The sequence below is a fragment of the Sus scrofa genome, chromosome 10 (assembly GCF_054392235.1).
Source record: "Sus scrofa isolate SSC_HxYL_T2T_F1_AM1 chromosome 10, Sscrofa_HxYL_maternal_Yorkshire_Landrace_v2.0, whole genome shotgun sequence".
In the NCBI taxonomy this organism is placed as follows: domain Eukaryota; kingdom Metazoa; phylum Chordata; class Mammalia; order Artiodactyla; family Suidae; genus Sus; species Sus scrofa.
Window position 1 is genome coordinate 14,560,459 of NC_139392.1, and position 20,084 is coordinate 14,580,542.

General features: G+C 40.1%; 1 protein-coding gene across 15 annotated transcripts in view; it reads right to left on the reverse strand.

Annotated features, from left to right (window-relative positions):
* Positions 1-20,084, reverse strand: part of RGS7 (regulator of G protein signaling 7) — a 373,292-nt gene that overhangs the window by 82,075 nt on the left and 271,133 nt on the right. For all 15 annotated transcript variants that reach the window (XM_084979240.1, XM_084979237.1, XM_084979235.1 and 12 more), the window contains 2 exons: positions 14,326-14,432; positions 8,707-8,758 (listed from right to left, as the gene is read on the reverse strand). In XM_084979240.1, the coding sequence (XP_084835366.1) occupies positions 8,707-8,758; positions 14,326-14,406 (133 nt within the window). In that variant the 5' untranslated portion in view covers positions 14,407-14,432. The remainder of the gene's footprint in view (positions 1-8,706; positions 8,759-14,325; positions 14,433-20,084) is intronic.

A 20,084-nucleotide genomic window follows, 5' to 3' on the forward strand; every position in this document is an offset into this window, starting at 1 on the left:
TCTAGTTGATACGTGTCTTCACACAGCTCCAAGTGCTGAACTTGGGAAAAGAGTCTTCAAGAAATAGTATAGCTAAGCTGTAAAAATGCCTGCCTATTAGTATTTATTCAAATTAGAAATGGTCTCAACAATGATCTTTTTATTTTTGAATTTTACCTTCCACTCTTTTTTTTTTTTCAAATTTTTTATTAGCTCATAGAATGTATCTTCTTTTTTTTTTTGTCTTTTTGCTATTTCTTGGGCCACTCCTGCGGCACATGGAGGTTCCCAGGCTAGGGGTCTAATAAGAGCTATAGCCACCAGCCTACGCCAGAGCCACAGCAACGCGGGATCCGAGCTGCGTCTGCAACCTACACCACAGCTCACGGCAACGCCGGATCGTCAACCCACTGAGCAAGGGAAGGGACCGAACCCACAACCTCATGGTTCCTAGTCGGATTCGTTAACCACTGCGCCACGACGGGAACTCCACCTTCCATTCTTTGATCTTAAAAAATCTCCAGAAGGAGTGAGAACAGTTTTTTTTTTTTTTTTTTTCCCTCACAGCCACTGTGATTAGCTATCTGTCTTCAGTGACACCTTAAGGGAAATGCCTTACTTCCCGCAGTTATCAAGCTTCAACTCCCGGGGGAGTTCTGCTTGGACCCTGACCTTGTCCAAGCCCATTACCTCCGTCCTAGTCCAACCCCACAGGGTAAAGCCTCCACCTAAAAAGCCAGAATAGGTCTATCCTGATCCAGGTCTGAAAATAACCACAGATACAATTTTCAACACATGTAATTGTAGTCACAAATTTGTAATTACAAAAATGTAATTTTACAATGATAAGAACCAAATAACCAGTGCACGACTACAATTTTCTAAGTACTTCCACTGTGTTTTCACTTGGAGAAAGGCACCTGATTATGGGATTCAGTTAATTCACAATGAAACTAGAACCTAGGTTTATCCTTGGAATTACTGCTACAAGAGCTTGCTAACACAATCGAACTCTTAACTCCATGATTTTAAAAGCCAGGCCTGCAGTCCACTGATCCAAGGCTCTTCCTAAAGTAATGTGAAATGACCCAATTCTGTGTTTCCTTTAGCTTGCATCAGGAAATGACAAACAAAAAAAAGTTACACTAAAATTTGAAATGCATAAACTAAAATTAGCCCATTAATTGAATTTACTAAGCCTCAGAGTTCCCATTGTGGCTCAGTGGGTTAAGGACCCGATGTTGTCTCTGTGAGGTTTCGGGTTCAATCCCTGGCCAGGCTCAGTAGGTTAAGGATCTGGTGTTGCCACAAGCAGCAGGTGCAGATACAGCTCAGATACAGTGTTGCCATGCCTGTGACATAGGCCCTAGTTGTAGCTCCCATCAACCCCTGACCCAAGAATTTCCATATGCCACCGACACAGCTGTAAAAAGGAAAAAAAAAAAAAAAAAAAAAGAATTTACTGAAGCTTCTAACCCAGATCTTCCTGGGAAGTCTTACTGTCACATGATGCTTGGCAATGTTGCCGTTTTGAACACACATATCCTTGGATAATTGGGATTCCGGTCATTTTTCAAGAGGATTTTATTACTGCATCCTCAGTGTTGTTCTGAGCTGGTCATGATTTTTGGTGACTTTAAATTGAAAATTATTGTTTATTTTATCTCATCATCATCAGTTTAGAGTATTGTAAATTACTTAGTTAATCCATGGGGTGTCATGATGCATGTCTGCATCAATGGCATTCGTAGACAATGGGCTTCCAATAATTTCACATAAACAACATGCATATGTTACGGATCACGTGTAAGTTATCCATACTCCTTTTTTCTGAAACAGACATAGCTATTCCATATTTATATCCTATACAGGACCACTGTATTGTTATTGAGTTATTTTTCTACCTAAAACCTATTTAGGGTAAGACAATGGAGCCACAGAGTCTTACACTGCTTAAAATGTGCCATAGACTGCAATTCAGCTCTAAATGATATCATATTATATTATATTATATTATATTATATTATATTATATTATATTATAGATGGATGGGAAATTATTATTCCAAAGAGCATTCGTTGCCTGTTAAGAATTGACATACTAGCAAGAGAGAAGTGCTAGTTTCTGGACTTAGCTAGGAACCCTCTGTTCTTTCTGATTCTATCCTGGGCAAACATTTGTAGCACATGCATTGTTCATCCTGCTGTTTCTAATCTCTATCCCTTCACTGAGACTTTCCCTTATTTTCCAAACAAATCCATCCCTTTTCCATGCTGAGCCACACACCACTAATGCTGTATCATCATGTACATCTCATGAGCAAGCTTGCTCTTTCCATTTTTTTCTCTCTCCTCCATTCATCCAAACATCCATCCATCCCTCTCTTTCTATTTGTCACTTCACTGCCAAAAATTTGGGAAAGCAGTCTGAGCTTATTACTGCCTCTGTGTCCTAACTCTCCATCCCTTTGCTGGAATCTGATCTCCACATCTTCTACTCATTCTCTTTTGCGAGTTCCTCTTCTGGTAACTTGTCCTTAAGTGTTGATACTCTCTGGGCTCCAACCTGGGCCATCTAGCAGACTCACTCCGCAAGTGCTTCCTGAGTTACCCTGTCCACATCCATAACTGCCACATCGTGACATCAGCAGCTATACGTTGGCCACATGTAGCTGAACATCCAACTACCTACAAGTCTTAGCAATGCCGTGGTCTTCAGATGTAGCCGAGAAACACCCATATTCAATGGACCATGAAAAGAAGGCAAGAAGGGGAAAAGCCTAACACTCAGTAAGAAACCCTGGATTCCAATCCTGGCCCTGTTATTTTTAATGGCGGGGTAGATTCCTCACTGCTGTAGCTTAGTTTGGTTTTGTTTTTCCAGCTGGAGGGTGTAGCTAAGTAACACTTGGAAGATTTCCTGTGAGGACTTAAATCTGATAATGTATGTAAAGTTACACTGTCAACTGTTGGGGGTTATTCAAATTTCTGCTATATTGTTATTTAAGAATGTGGCTGGACACAGGCATAATCATTCAATACAAATATCAAGTTAATCGGACTCGGTAAACAAAATAAATAATGACTGCCAGGTGTTCAAACTTTAGCGTACGTCTGTAAGAGCTTTTTAAGAATGCCAGTTCACAGGTTGAAGTCTCAGATTCAATTGGTCAGAAAAGAGACCAAGAATCTGCATTTTAAAATCATTCCAGCTGATGCAGACAAGTCAGCGCCACACTTTAAGAAAGAGGGAAATATAAAGCAATTGAGAGAGAGCAGGTCCTTAATGCTCTACTCCTGGGACTTAGAGAGACAGAGAACTAGTTCCCAGCTGTGAAGCATGTTGCTTATTTTGCTTATTTAAACTTGTAATGGATTTCAAAGCTTCCAAATTTAGTGTTTCTATACCAAGTTATCATCTTTTATCCACCTGCAGTATACGTTCATAAACGTATACACAATACATTTACATATGAGTGTCCCACATAGCACAGTTCATGGAAAAATTTTCCCTTGTAATATGTAAGTAAATAAGAGTATAAAGATAGAAAATAATAATGTCGACATTAAGTAGGCAATTAATAATTGAATATCTTTTGCTATAAAATATAAAATGTCAAATATGTTGCTCTTTTTTTTGCTCATATCCATACTGGTAGGTGACATGAAGAAAAGACTCATAAAGAAATGCAAGGAGCCCCACCAGAAACCAGTAAGTAGCACAAGTCATCAGGTATGACTCCTCTCATCAGGCCTGTGTCACCACTTCAAGAGACAAGTAACACGATCCTTCCAGCCAGTAGCTCAAGTTCCCAGGTAATGCACCAAAATGCACACTTTAATAACAAATTTCTAGAAATCATACAAAGTATGTTCTCAGACAAAAATGGAATGAAGCCAGAAATTAATAACAGAAAGATAGCTAGAAAGTCTTCAAATGCTTGTTACTTTTTTTATCTCCATGAATTTTATGACCTTTATAGTTGTACAATGAATATCACAACCCAGTTTTATAGCATTTCCATCCCGAACCCCTAGCCAATCCTCCCACCCTCCAACCTGACTTCTTTGGAAACCCTAAGTTGTTCAAAGTCTGTGAGTCAGTATCTGTTCTGCAAAGAAGTTTGTTGTGTCCTTTTTTTAGATTCCGCATGTAAGTGCTAGCATTTGATGCTGGTGTCTCACTGCCTGACTAACTTCACTTAGCATGACAATTTCTAGGTCCATCCACGCTGCTGCAAATGCCATTATTTATTTCCTTTTAATGGCTGAGTCATATTCCACTGTGTATATGTACCACATCTTCTTGATCCACTCCTCTGTAGGTAGGCATTTAGATTGTTTCCATGTCTTGGCTATTGAAAATAGTGCTGCAATGAACACTGGAGTACATATGTCTTTTCAAGTCATGGTTTTCTCTGGATAGAGGTCCTGGAGTGGGATTGCTGGATCAAATGGTAATTCTATTTTTACTTTTCTGAGGAACTTCTCTACTGTTTTCCACAGTGGTTCTACCAATTTACATTCCCACCAATAGTGTAACAGGGTTCCTTTTTCTCTACACCCTCTTGATTTTCAAAGAATGGTGTTTGTCAGACAGACAGACCAATGGAACAGAATAGAGAATCCGGAAATAAACCCTGACACCTATGGTCAATTAATCTTTGACAAGGGAGGCAAGAACATCAAATGGGAAAAAGAAAGTCTATTCAGCAAGCATTGCTGGGAAACCTGGACAGCAGCATGCAAAGCAATGAAACTAGAACACATCACTCACACCATGCACAAAAATAAACTCAAAATGGCTGAAAGACTTAAATATACGACAGGACACCATCAAACTTCTAGAAGAAAACATAGGCAAAACACTCTCTGACATCAACATCATGAATATTTTCTCAGGTCAGTCTCCCAAAGCAATAGAAATCAGAGGAAAAATAAACCCATGGGACCTCATCAAACTGAAAAGCTTTTGCACAGCAAAGGAAACCAAAAAGAAAACAAAAAGACAACTTACAGAATGGGAGAAAACAGTTTCAAATGATGCAACTGACAAGGGCTTAATCTCTAGAATATATAAACAACTTATACAACCCAACAGCAAAAAAACCAATCAATCAATGGAAAAATGGGCAAAAGACCTGAATAGACATTTCTCCAGAGAAGATATACAGATGGCCAACAAACACATGAAAAAATGCTCAACATCGCTGATTATAAGAGAAATGCAAATCAAAACTACCATGAGATACCACCTCACACCAGTCAGAATGGCCATCATTAATAAATCCACAAATAACAAGTGCTGGAGGGGCTGTGGAGAAAAGGGAACCCTCCTGCACTGTTGGTGGGAATGTAAACTGGTACAGCCACTATGGAGAACAGTTTGGAGATACCTTAGAAATCTATCCATAGAACTTCCACATGACCCCGCAATCCCACTCTTGGGCATCTATCCGGACAAAGCTCTACTTAAAAGAGACACGTGCACCCGCATGTTCATTGCAGCCCTATTCACAATAGCCAGGACATGGAAACAACCTAAATGTCCATCGACAGATGATTGGATTCGGAAGATGTGATATATATACACAATGTGATATATATATATATACTCAGCCATAAAAAAGAATGACATAATGCCATTTGCAGCAACATGGATGGAACTAGAGAATCTCATCCTGAGGGAAATGAGCCAGAAAGACAAAGACAAATACCATATGATATCACTTATAACTGGAATCTAATATCCAGCACAAATGAACATCTCCTCAGAAAAGAGAATCATGGACTTGGAGAAAAGACTTGTGGCTGCCTGATGGGAGGGGGAGGGAGTGGGAGGGATCGGGAGCTTGGGCTTATCAGACACAACTTAGAATAGATTTACAAGGAGATCCTGCTGAATAGCATTGAGAACTATGTCTAGATACTCATGTTGCAACAGAAGAAAGGGTGGGGGAAAAACTGTAATTGTAATGTATACATGTAAGGATAACCTGACCCCCTTGCTGTACAGTGGGAAAATAGAAAAAAATATTAAAAAAATAAAAAATAAAATAAAATAAACAAAATAAATACAAATGTTAAAAAAAAAAGAATGGTGTTTGTATAGATATGTAGCCCTTTATTAGCTTGTCCTCGTCATTAGGCACGATCTACATACTTACTTTTCTACAAAACCAAGGTAACCAATGAAAAAGTGTCTCTCCATGCAAACTAACCCATAGAGGTTTATGTTCTGCAGAAGCTATCTAGTAGGTATGGAATAAAAGAAACCATTCTTTGAACGTGCTTTAAGCAGCAAACTCCTGCCTGCCCCAGGCTGTCTTAGGAAAGACAGCCTGAGTAACCACTATGCTTCGGGCCTCACAACGACAGCACAGCATCAATATCCTCTTTCGAAGCAAAGGTCCGGGCTTTAAAAGCATTCTTTAACCAACAGTAGGAAATTCAAAGTTGGATAATTTGAATTGCTGCTGTAATTTATTTGTACCTAAAAAGAAAAATCATAGAAGGCAAAGCACCGTTGCCTGGAGCGAAGGTGCAGTATTATTTCCTTCCTCTCAGGTTTTTTTTTTCCATAACCTCCTACTGAATGATTATTTTATGCTTCACCTGCATATAACCCAAGCAAATAAGAAATAAACAGGTATATGTTTATTCCAGAGGAAAAAACAAGTATACCAATAAAGGCTATGCCCATTTTTAGTTAAGAATGGCAGGCTCTCCAGGTTTGGGGAGACAGCTGAGAAGAGGACAGCCTCTGAAATGGACCTAATAAGAGAGAATGTGAAACTGAATGAGACTCATAATTTTGAGACAACCGGCTTGGAGGGATGTTATGTATGATTTTCTGTGCGAACGATGCCATCTCCTCAGGCTTATCACTGTGCCATTCATCCACTCTTAGGTCTGAAACATGAATCATGACTGGAGCGCTACCATGTTTATGAAAAACATGAAAGATATGAGAAAACATTAAGCATGAGAACAGAGGCAATAACCTGCCAGGCAATAATGACGATGAGTGAAAACAATTTTGACTCAGCAAGTGTGAGAGGGGCAATGCCAGTTTTCTTGGGCATATTAATCTGGATTTCAGCAAGTTTGGAAAGGACTGTTATTTCCGTTTGAAAAGTGAGTGGACTAAAGCTCAGAAGTGCTACACGCCTCGCTCAAAGCCCCATGTTGGTGTGTTGTTGTGACACTCTCAGGTCTGTCTGTCTCCAACACCTGGGTTTTTCTCCATGAGCCCCTTCTCAGCGGCCGTGTTTCCTCCTTTAGAATTACACACTCTGTGGTGAAATAATTCTAGACTATCACCCAGGATCCCAGGTTGAACACAATACTCTACCAAGTTCTCCAACCCAGATCCGCAAACAAGAAGATTTTTTTTTTTATAATTAACTTCTTTCCGAGTGCCTCAGTTTTGAAGAATGTGTGCTTTGGATTAAAAAAAAAAAGATCAACATTCCCGCTACTGGAAAGGAACCATGTATTCTCTCTATTAAATGCTACATATTCTGATTTTTAGATTGTCTTCTGTAAGTTATGTTATTTGAATCTGTGGTTGGCACTTGACTACCTTGGATGCACTGAAATTCAAATCTCTGAAATGACAAAAAATGGACAAGTCCACTGGTTTTCGATGGACTTTGCTATGGCTTTCTTACAAAATTCTTCTCCAGGAGGAATGAAAAAGAAAGCCAGGCTGCCATGAAGTTTCTGTGTCTGAGGATGCTCGCCCTCTGTCTCATGCCTTCTCTGCCTTGTTTCCTGAAAAATCTCGCCCTTCTTTCAACCCCAACTCCAAGGCTCTCAGGTCTTTGTGTGAAATCAAATGGAAACCCTCAAATTCACTCTCTCATTCTTTTAAGCTTTCCTGTGCTTTATGCATACCACTGTCATAGTCACAAAGCACGTCACAGAAACACCTTCTGCATGATTCTCATATCTCACCTGGCCTGTGCAGTACCCAGCAGTGTAGATGAAACCTGTCTCTCTGTTTCTCAGCACCGACTATAGCACTTTGCATTGGAACAAATCCTCAATAAGTAGCAGTAGAAATGGCATTTAAAATCCATACAACATTATCTTTGAAAACTGTAGCCTTCAGGAAAACGTGAGAGGAGTTACTTATTAGGGGCGTATTTCCTTGAAGAGCTTCACTAAAATCATGGTTGTTGGACTGAATTCATTCCACGCTGACTGAAGGTGATTCACTATGATTCAACTTCCTGGTGCTTCTTCGCTTCTGCTTACAACTGGCCTTTGCATGTTTAACACACCCTTCTGCTTAGAGAGTCACAGGAAAGGCCTCAAATAGCGGTGAGGAAAACAGGGGCAGGAAAGGCAAGGGACTTAGGACACGCCACCCAGCCACGTGGGCGGGGCGAGCTGAATCTCTGTCTCTCTGAGCCCTGTCCTTACTCCTTCTAGTAAACCAAGGGGCTACAGAAAAAATAATAATTTTCAGCTTGTTTATAGCTCTTCAATCGGTTCAGAAGACAATATTTTTTAATAGTCACGGGGAACTTTTAAACCATTATAACACAGGAAATCTGCCCCTGGGTTTGGTGACTTTTTCCAAAAAAGGCCAATCCTAATTTCAATGTTAGAAATCCTAGTCCCAGAGTGAGAAGTGCGTTTCCTTCCTCCGCGAAGGAAAGCACGTGTTCGCCCACGCACACTGGCTGTCAGTTATAAGATGAGGAGACATTGTACTGACCGTAGTCTGTGTTTTCTGGCTCCCAACAATTTGATGGCCAAAAATAGGGTGTCTGTGGAATGAAAAGAAATGGAACTTAGTTGTTAAGCACAAAAACAATTAGTGGAGTTCCTGGTTTATGCACTGTGTTTATCTTCTGCAATTAGCTGGAATAGTTGGCTAAGGATATTTTATAACCCAGAAAAAGGATCCAGAGAAACACGGAGAGGTGTTTCTTTTACATGCACTTCCCCAAACGACTGCTCAGCCTCCAAACACGTGCAGCACCAGCAGGTATTTAAAAGGGTGTACAGATGCTACAATTGTATGTCATCTGATGGAAAGGTAAAAGAATTGATCGCATTATTGAAACAAAAGTGTTAATCCACAAAGACTGAAGGCAGAGTATTATATTCAGTAAGACTCATGATCATGTATCTCGTCGCTGCCCTCAGCAGACCTTGGGCAAACATCTGAATCTGCCCTTCAGGCGGGGCCATCATTTGCCTGGTTCTATTAATCTATAACACAGCTCTCAAAACTTTATCCAGTTAAGATTAAAATAACCTTCTCTCCCCCAATTAAAATATTTCTTTACTTTTTTTTTTCTTCAGCCACCCCGCAGCATATGGAGTTCCCGGGGCAGGGATCAGATCCTAAGTTGCAGCTGTGGCAATGCCAGACCCTCGACTTGCTGTGCCAGGCTAGGATCGAACCTGTGTCCCAGAGCCCCCACGGTGCCTCCGATCACACTGCGTCACAGCGGGAACTCCCCAAAATATTTCTTCATAGAGTCACTTATTGCTCTAAATTTTTAAACTGCATAAATCATTAAAAAAAAACTAATGATGTCTTAGTTAATTGCTTAACAATAGGCAGAAATATGATTCCGTGCAACTCTAGAAACCAACCGATGAAACTACGGAGAAAATGTCTGATCAGGAAAACCCAGTTATTATCTTTGGCATCTTATAATTTCTAAGAGGGATTTTCTAGCTCTTCTGGCTGGACACACACAGCTCCAGACTCTGAGGAAACTCCATGACCACCTGTCTGCTCTTTCAGACTGCTTCCTTGGATGACGATGGCTCTGTGATTCAATGGAATAATGACTGCAGACATCAGCCTTGTGGGCTTGATTGTGTTTGTTAGTCAATTATGTTAAAACTCTGCATGAAATAAGCCTATCTGGGGTCATCTATGCTTATCTGTTTGACGCTTCTACCTTCTGGAAGAGAGCCTCTCAAGGAGGGGCAGAGAATATTTGGGGAGAACTGTTTGCATCTCTGAGGTCTCCTGAACTGTTCAGGACATCCAGGGATCTGATTTATCCTCTACCCTTAGGGAATTGCTCCAGTATCATAAAGAAAGTGAAATGCTATTTTGTACACATGTGAACTAAGCGACAGAAGAACTTTAGAGGGTAAAAGCTGAAACACTAGTTAAAAGGGGATATCAAGGCTTTATACAGTACCCCCTCCTCTGCACTGAAGCCCACCTAACTCCTTGGGAGATGAGTGTAGACCGTAAAATTAGGTCACTACTCGAGGGGAACCATAGAGAAACTAAGTAGTTAACATCTTCTCTTCATGTAGGCTGCTAGTTATTTTTTTTATTTTTTATTTTTTTATCTTTAGGGAGGGCCACACGTGTAGCATGTGGAGGTTCCCAGGGTAGGGGTTGGACCAGAGCTGCAGTTGCCAGCCTACACTACAGCCACTGCAATGCCAGATCTGAGCCGCGTCTGCAACCTACACCATGGCTCATGGCAACACCAGATCCTTAATCCACTGAGCAGGGTCAGGGATCAAACCCACATCCTCATGGAGACTTGTCGGGTTCATAACCCACTGAGCCACAAGGGGAAGTCCAAGGTTGCTAGTTTTTGAGATACTCTCCATAGAATTCATTATTCTCTTTGGATTGCTTCTTTATTTGGGGAGACTCTGTGTGTGTGAGAGAAAGCAGGTGCACACATATCTTTATCTAATTGTTAAAACACTCTAGTCCAACTGATCAGACATACACTTTTTTTCTCTAACCACAAGGAATGTTTTTAGCTTCCTTCTTACAATTTTTTTAATCGTTTACTTTAGTGAAAATTTCCTGACTGTAAAAACAAATAAATGAAGCTTTTTTATCCTATGACATTATGTGGAAATGACGTAAAACCAATATGCTTCACTAATATTGCAAGATTTTTTTGATTTACACTAAAAGACAACTTAAAGAATAACAAACCCTTATAGTTTGCTGAAATTTAAAAAATTTACTTTTACAGTTCAATTGGACTTTAGGACACTGTAATGTATGAGTTTCTATGCTTTTCAGAGTTGACTTCTTTAGCTCTGATAAAATTGATTCAGAACTGTCTAGCCATCACTCAGTAATCTTTGGCCCATGTACTAACGTGATGAAAGTCATGAAATCGACCTGGATAATCATGCCAGATCTCAAGTTCAGTTAGCTAAGACAGGATAATTAGACAACTGCAAGTTTACAGTAAATACAAAAACTACGATAGAAAAATTGAGAGAAATTTACACACTGTGGCTTGCCAGTGAAATTAAATTAAGAGTTCTGTTCTTGGGAGTTCCCGTCATGGCTCAGCGGTTAACAAACCCAACTAGCATCCATGAGGATGCAGGTTTGATCCCTCACCTCACTCAGTGGGTTAAGGATCTGGTGTTGCCATGAGCTGTGGTGTAGGCTGGCGGCTACAGCTCTGATTGGACCCCTAACCTGGCAACCTCCATATGCCAAGGGTGTGGCGCTAAAAAGACAAAATAAAAAAAGAGTTCTGTTCTCAAACTCATGCCCTGAGGCTTCCTCAGATTCCCAGTGATGGTCAGAATCTTAGTCATTTACTGGAGGAATTGTAAACATAACAGTGCCAGCTCCCTATTTTAATTCATGATATTTAAAATCCTTCCAGGGAGCTGAATTTCAGTTCAATGTAATAAACTTAATGCTGCTTGGAACCAACAGGAAAAGGGAAGTGAACACTTTGAACAATACTGTGTTTTCTATTATTACAGCTGTTCAAATGCAGGGAGTTCCCGCTGTAGCACAGTGGAAACAAACCAACTAGTATCCAGGAGGAGGCGGATTGGATCCCTGGCCTCACTCAGTGGGTTAAGTACCTAGTATTGCTGTGAGCTGGGGTGTAAGTTGCAGATGTGGCTTGGATCTGGCATTGCTGTGGCTGTGGTGTAGGCCAGCAGCTGTAGCTCTGATTTCACCCCTAGCCTGGGAACCTCCATGTGCTGCAGGTGCGACCCTAAAAAATATATATATATGTACACATACGGACTGATTTAATGCCTTGGTAGACACTGTAAGAGGAATTCAATTATCCTTTTCTTTTCCAAGGTTTTAAGGTTGTACGTTTATTAGTTTCACAAATATATCATATTTATATCCTATTTTGAATGTGGCTGTCATTAAAATATTTGCCATTTAATATTCAGCATTAATTAATGTACTTTAAAGGATTATCGACCTACCATCTATTTAGGCACAGCGAATGTGATAATCTTTTGCCTATGCTTAGATGTAAATTAATGTGATTAATTTATCTTTCACCCCCCACTCCCTTGCTTTCCTCTGAAGCTCTTACAAAACAATCTCTTCTTTTTTCAGAATTCAGGGCGGGCCCTTCCTAGCTTTGCTCACCCTTGACCCAAAGGCATGACTAAGATATTAAAACCTTGTCTGCCTACGAACTTCAGGCTGGGAATGCTAAGAGCAGAGTTACAGGTTGCAAATGATGCTAACTCAAGATATTACCACTAATTTGGGGTCGTGTCTCAGCTTCCTTCGTTTTGAGGGAAATTTTTGAATCATTTCATTGTCAAGAGATAGACTATATTCAATGCTTCAGTGCCTCTCTTATAGATGTTATTTGATATTTTACTAGTAATACTGATAGCAAAAATGGGTAAACGTTGGTATTTTTGTTTAAAAAGAAACTTTCATTTCGAATTTGTAAGGATTTTATTAGGCCTAATGTTTAGTTATAGTCTTTATATGAAAAACTTGTATAAGAAAATATGATTTTTATGGAAAGCATAAAGCTGCAATAGCAAAGTAACCTCAAAGTGTCGGTAACACATAAATGATTTGTCTGCTCATCACTAATAATTTTTATTAAAATAGGATCACGAGTTACTCTAACTTACTAATACACTGTTTTGAACTACCATTACTTGAGCTGTAGAAAGGATAAAGCTCCATTCTTTTAAAATAAAATGATTTAACTCATTTAAATTGCTTGCCTACTTCGGTCAGTATCATAATTTCAGGCAACTCCTTTATTTCCTAGGTATTTAGTGCAAAAAGTCCTATGATTATTTGCCTCCGATAGGAGAGTCTTACGGAGGTGGCAGTAAGACTGTCTAGGAGGCCAGGGATCTTTGAGAATAAGCTTTTTATTATATACAATATTTTAATTTTTATTATAAAAGAGGGAATATTTCCTCTGCTCTCAATTTCCTCATGCAAGTTCTTGGCACACAAACTACTATTCGGTCACTTATTTAGATACAGAATATCTAATAATTAAGAACTAGTGGGAAGAATGATCCAATGTCTGAAAGTTGGACAATGGGGAGAATCCTCTGAAAATACTTAGGGCTAGAACGCTGGCGTTACATATGCCTTAATTTCACAGGCTAGAACCCACTGGTCAGTTACTAATGAACCAGAGCGTCTAGGGGAAGGCAGACACACCTCAGGTAAGTCCCTGTAAACTCAAGCGTTGACTGCCTGTTCAGTGACTGAAAGGAGGGCTCACGGTCAGTTCCTGAAAGAATGAAGGAATTCCAATGAGGTCATTGGAAAATGACCTCCAACGAACGCTGCTTGTCAGTTATCTAAGGTTTCCTCCTGCCTCGGATGCGTCTACACACGCAAAGCATCATGCGTGTCAGTCTTCACAGACTGCAGAAGATCTCAGACACGCAGAGGATTTGCATTTATTGCTAAATTCTACCCCGGAGCGTCAAGCTTTCCCATGACTTTTCTTGGGCTGCAGGTGACTCTGGATCTCGCAGGGTCCAGAGCATAATAAACTTAGTGACATCTCTCATCTTCCTTCCTAGCAGGTAAACGTAACTTACAAATGACCTCTCTCATCTTTCTGAATTCCATGAAATCACTCTCTGACGTTTTCTAAAGCTTTTTATATAAAATATAACTTCAATCATCACACAATGTAACTTTCACAAATCATTCATTAGTTATATTCTAACTAGCTTGAGTAAAATAAGTCATAATTTCAAAATTTCTGTGAGAAACAATGAAAATGCAGACTTACATTTTACTGTTAAAATACTTTTTTTTTTTTTTTTTTGTCGTCTTTTTGCCATTTCTTGGGCCGCTCCCATGGCATATGGAGGTTCCCAGGCTAGGGGTCTTATCGGAGCTGTAACTACCAGCCTATGCCACAGCCACAGCCACAGCCACAGCAACGAGGGATCCGAGCCGCGTCTGCGACCTACACCACAGCTCACAGCAACGCCGGATCCTTAACCCACTGAGCAAGGGCAGGGATCGAACCAGCATCCTCATGGTTCCTAGTCGGATTCGTTAACCACTGCGCCACGACGGGAACTCCTAAAATACTTTTATCAAACTTACTTGAAATCGGTAAAAGGTGCCATCATCCTTGAGCGTGAGGACGTGGTCTGAGATCGGAAAGAAGTAGCCGTGGGCAGACATCAGTGTTCCCAAATGGAGCGCCTCCACTGGTTCATGAAAACAAACAAAAACACAAAGAAAAACTCTCTTAAAAACTGTTGATTTACAGGCGTGCAGAATTTGATCTCGTTCTTCTTTGAGCACTTCCTCGTATTGGAACTCTTAGCATCCCCCTGTTATTAACTATCCCAATCGACCCCACATGCTCAATCGAGTTCCTCCCTGCATAAAATGTTCTTTTTCTACAAAGGAGGACTTTTCACAATTATATATTATTTCATCGACTATATATATTTAATATCTATAGTTTCATCATTTATATATCCTTTTAGTTCAAAGTCAAGACCTCTCAAAGCCTGTGCAGCTTATATCTCCACATATTCCGTGATTCTTCTTAAAGCTCAGGAAGTAGTGTGATGTCATGGGGGGAATAAAGCCTTTGGAGACACCCACCAGCTTTTCTTACTTAAATTCTCTGTGCTTTTCCCATCCATTAACAAAGATAATAAGCCCACTGTGCTGGCAGAGTTGGTACGAAAATCAAATAAGAATGTATATATGTATGAAGAAGTGAAATGGTACCCCATGCATAGTAGACACTCAACCGATGGTAGCTCCTGTGTTTCAGCTTCATACACGGAATGATTTTTACTTTTCGCCCAAGGACTTTCAGAAAATCCACTTCCATAAATTTGCCTTCAGCGAGGTAAAGTATGGGAAGACGGCAGTTCTAAATAGCATCAGCCAGTGACATTTTCTTTTTGTGGATGATTTTTACAAACTTAGAATGGCAAGAGGATCTATGGAGAATGCTAGCCTGCAATGATGAGCAGGTGCTTACAGCCTCATTCACGCTCAGAATCCCTGGGTACTGCCGTCGTTAGCACTGAGCAGAGCAACGTATTACATCTGCTTGAGATTTCCATCTATACTGTTAAAAGCATCTGTATTCATTTTACTCCACCGTCGGTGGCCTAGGAAAATATTATTAGCACTACTTTCCAAAAGAAAAATAGAATTATGGCACATGAGGGAGTGTGCAGAGTATATGTGGAAGAAAGGAAGAGTGAGATGTCCCGAAAGATGAGTAGCAGAAAGCGTCTGAACTCTAAGCACAGGAAAGAGCATGACTAAAATGAAATAAAGAAACATCAAAAAGAGTTGGGTGCTAATGTGTTGTGAGGATTAGAAAAACATAGTGAAAATGCATATAGTAAAAGAAGCTGTAGAAAATCAGAAGCATAATCACATAAACTTTTTGCATTCAATAGATACTAACTATATCTGGAAATTATACATTTTCGAGGGCAAGATGGATGTCTGCAGGTTTTTTTTCATATAGCACGACCATGGGTGTAAGGGCTGGCCGATGAGAATAATACTGAATTAACCAGTCAGCTACCTTCCTGTATTTGAGGCACAATATGGCATTTTTGTTTGATTTGATGCAACCCTCCAAGAGATTCTCATGCTCCACTTTATTAACAAGGAAAATTGGTTTCAGAGGTTTTTAAAATGTATCGATAAGATCAAATTTTAGTTTCTACATGACCCACACAGATTGATGTAGAGGTCAAACCAAAACATTTAACCTAATATGTAACTGAACATCTAATGAACCTTATAAAATGATTTCCAGGGCATTGGTCAAACAGTAATCTGGAGAGATTGAGATTATGGAAGTTACATGATCTGTCAGAGACCCTCCAGAGAACACGGCTCCAGCACAGGATGAATGTTTCCATGAAAAATCCGGGAGTCAGGGTGAATTCTGAGCTTCATTTTAGCCTGTAAGCTTGACACTTAGCATAGCACTAGCAAAGGTAGCTGTTGAATCAATATTTGCTGAATGAGTAAGTAAATGTACAAAGAAGTGACCCAAATGGGACATGAAAAACAGTACTGCATGAAAAAATACTATTTTTTGTTGTGATGATGAACAGCTTATTAAGCTCTGCCATGATAATGCAGATGTACATAACATCTTTTCAAAATACTTTTAAAGCTTTTTTTTTTTTTGTCTTTTTGCCATTTCTTGGGCCACTCCCTCGGCATATGGAGGTTCCCAGGCTAGGGGTCGAATTGGAGCTGTAGCTGCCAGCCTACAGCAGGGCCGCAGCAATGTGGGATCCGAGCAGCATCTGCAACCTATACCACAGCTCACGGCAATGCCAGATCCTTAACCCACTGATCAAGGGCAGAGGTCGAACCTGCAACCTCATGGTTCCTAGTCAGATTCGTTAACCACTGCGCCACGACGGGAACTCCCTTTTAAAGCTTTTGAGGTGGGACTGCTGTAGGTGTCTTATGATGGGAAAAGATGACAGTGATATAAATGGGATAAATGCCACTAAGAGATCCTAGAATGGGCTTGGGGACTTTTCTCAAGGTTGAAATATTTATTTTTTTTTCTTAAGATAACTACATATGTTTTAACTCTAACTGCAAATATAATAACATGTTTTATAAAATCAAGGAAATACAGGTACACACAAAAATGCAGATAAAGCAACAGTAGAACATTTAAATCACCTCTATTCCCACAACATATTTTGGGCATGACCTCACAGTTTTATTTGGGGCACATGATTGTTATGTGTATATATAGAAAACACACTCTTTTTTTTTTTTTTTAACAAAAAGCTTTAAAAAAAATTACTGTCCACCTTGGAGATTTTTTTCTAGGCAATGAAATATTTTTTCTTTTAAATTTTATTTTTTTCGAAATGTTACTGGAGTCTAGTCGACTTACAATCAATGTGGTAGGAGTTACAGGTGTAGAGCAAAGTGATTCCATTCTTTTTTCCCCACATAGGTTATCACACACGATTGAGGAGACTTCCCTGTGCGCTACAGGGAGGGTTCTTGTTAATTCCCTGTTTTATGCAGGAGTGTGTATGTGTCATTCCCATCCTTCTAAGACATCTTAAGGGTGAACTGTTTATTGTAAAAAACATGAAATGAACCCTTCCCCATGGTCCAGCTGCTCCTGCATCTCAGCGCAGCCTTCATCTAAGAAGAGCCTGGAGGACCACTGATGGTCTTGGAACAAAGCGTTGAAAGAATTTAATGGGTAATCTGTCAAAATCACCTCCCCGTGACGGCACACCAGATGGCCCCACGACAGTACACCTTTCAGCAAAATAATGACTGAGGAATCTTCTTATAGACGTGTCATTCGCATCACCCTCACAGCTAAACAAAGTTCAACAACAAACTTACCATAAGACTCCAGTTTATTTTGCATTTGGACATTCAAGACATGAACAAACAGAGGAGTAAAAATCCATCTCTAAACAACTGTGATTAGGTGAGCAGATTCGTGCAGCTTTGTTAAGCCTGGTGAACTCAACACATAACTTCACCTCAAACCCTGAAGCAAGAGACTATCAGAGTCCTTTAAAAGCAAAAGGTGGGAGTTCCCATCATGGTGCAGTGGAAATGAATCCGACTAGTATCCATGAGGATGTGGGTTTGACCCCTGGTTGCGCTCAGTGGGTTAAGGACCTGGTGTTGCTGTGGCTGTGATGTAGGCCAGCAGCCACAGCTCCAATTGGATCCCTAGCCTGTGAACTTTCATGTGCTGCAGGTGTGGCCCTAAAAAGAAAAAAAAAAAAAAAAAAAAGCAAAAGGAATATCCTACATGGTGTTATTTGCTTCCGAAACACAACTACTTCAGAAAGTTAACAGGACGAAAAGCACACTATAAAGAGGCCAGTGTTGTTTAATTTTGTATTCTTCCATATGTAGAAATATGTGTTTCTCTGTTCAGTTCTTTATTTATAACACATTGTGAAAACTCGGTAACATTTTCTTTATCCAGGGGTCCTACTGCTCGCAGCATCAGCTCCTCCTAAATACAGCCTATAATTCTACAGTGATTGAACAATGCCTCCGAGTCAAGAAAATAATAAAAAATATTTCACTAAATCTTACATTTTTATTCCTGTCATGCATTTTTACGTTTATTTTATGTGGGTATCCTAGCAAATGTGATTGTTTCAGTATCAACACAGCATATCTAATGCAGCAAATATGTTTAGTGTATGGAGAGAGGTATTTTAGAAGAAAATCCAGTCAAAAGAGAAAAAAATAATAGCTGATGATATGACATCAAGGAAGGAAAAGCTAAAAGGTAGACGGAGGTAAATTATTAAATAATAGAATAATAGGCAGTCATCATGATGATTCTGAGTCATAAAGGTTTTGTTATTCTTTGTTTAAGAAGTCAGAAAAGTGGTCATTCAAGAAATATTTCAAAAACATGATACTTTTTTTTGAATAAACATTAGCAAGGCAAGGTTAATCATGTGGAAAAATCACTCAGGCACAAGTTTTTTTCTTCAACAAGATCAATAAAAGTAAACTATGATTACAGTTAGGAATTTCTGAGATAAGGCTATCTTCTCTATTGTAGGAGTTAAGTGAAAGAAGTAAGTCTTTGGGCTTCTCACTCTTTTAAAATAAAAGCATCACGTCCACATAGAAAAATGATGTGTCCCTTGCTTTTTTGCAATCACAAATCGGGATTTAGATGTGAGTAAACCAATAATATAGATTAGATAAGATACAATAGATGCTATTTGTGATACATAAAAGCAGAAGCATAATTTATACCAACTTTGAAGGCCTCGCTAGGTAATTAATACAAGCAAATAGTGTTTTCAAAGGAACACAGCACAGGGGTGAAGCAGATAGACTGTACAAGTCAGCCCCTCGGGTTCAAACCCTGACTCCCTCATATGCTGGCTGTTGGGGGCAGAAGACTCGCTCTCTGAGGCCCAGTGTCCTCCTCGGTAAAACGAAGATGATAAAGTTTGCTGTGAAGACCAACTGACATACTATGTGCAATGCACTTAAAATAAGGCCTGTCACATAAAAGTGCTCCAAAATGTGGATTATAATCAGTCAGCTGATATGAAAGGACACACTCACTAGTGCCTCGGCTCGTGCAAAAGGCGACAGGGAAACTCGCAGCTGGCATGGGTCACGTCAAACACTGACAATTTGACATCATTTAAAGTCTTCCAGGTGAAAAAACTGGGATTTTTAGTGTATAGACGATGCACCTGCTCTGTTCTTTAGAGAGCAAAGAACACTAGCGAATCCTCGCGACAGGGAAAGATTTCCCCTCATAATTACAGCGAAAGATTTCCACCACATTCTGCACCCTGGGCTTATGATCCAAAACGGGAACGAGTCAGAGACGAGCGAGACCTTCCCGGAGGCAAGACAGGGTGAGGAGGACGGACAGGGGGACCCACTGAGCCCGGCAAGGCGGAAAAATAACAGTGACGCAGGAAGCACAGGGATGACAACCCAAACGGAAAAGGCGATGGTTTCTTAGTGGAGCATAATCTTTGCTAGGACTCCAAAAAATAAACCCATTTAAAAAATGGCATGAAGGAGTTCCCATTGTGGCTCAGCGGAAGTGAACCCAACTAGGATCCATGAGGATGCGAGTTTGATCCCTGGCCTCGCTCAGTGGGATAAGGATCTGGCATGATCCCGAGCTGCGGTGGAGGTCACAGATGCAGCTCATATCTGCTGTTACTGTGGCTGTGGTGTAGGCGGGCAGCTGTAGCTCCAATTGGACGCGTAGCCCGGGAACTTCCAGGTGCCGCAGATGCAGCCCTAAAAAAGCAAAATAAATAAATGAATGGTACTGAGAGTTACAGGGCAGAACAGTCTAGTTGCCT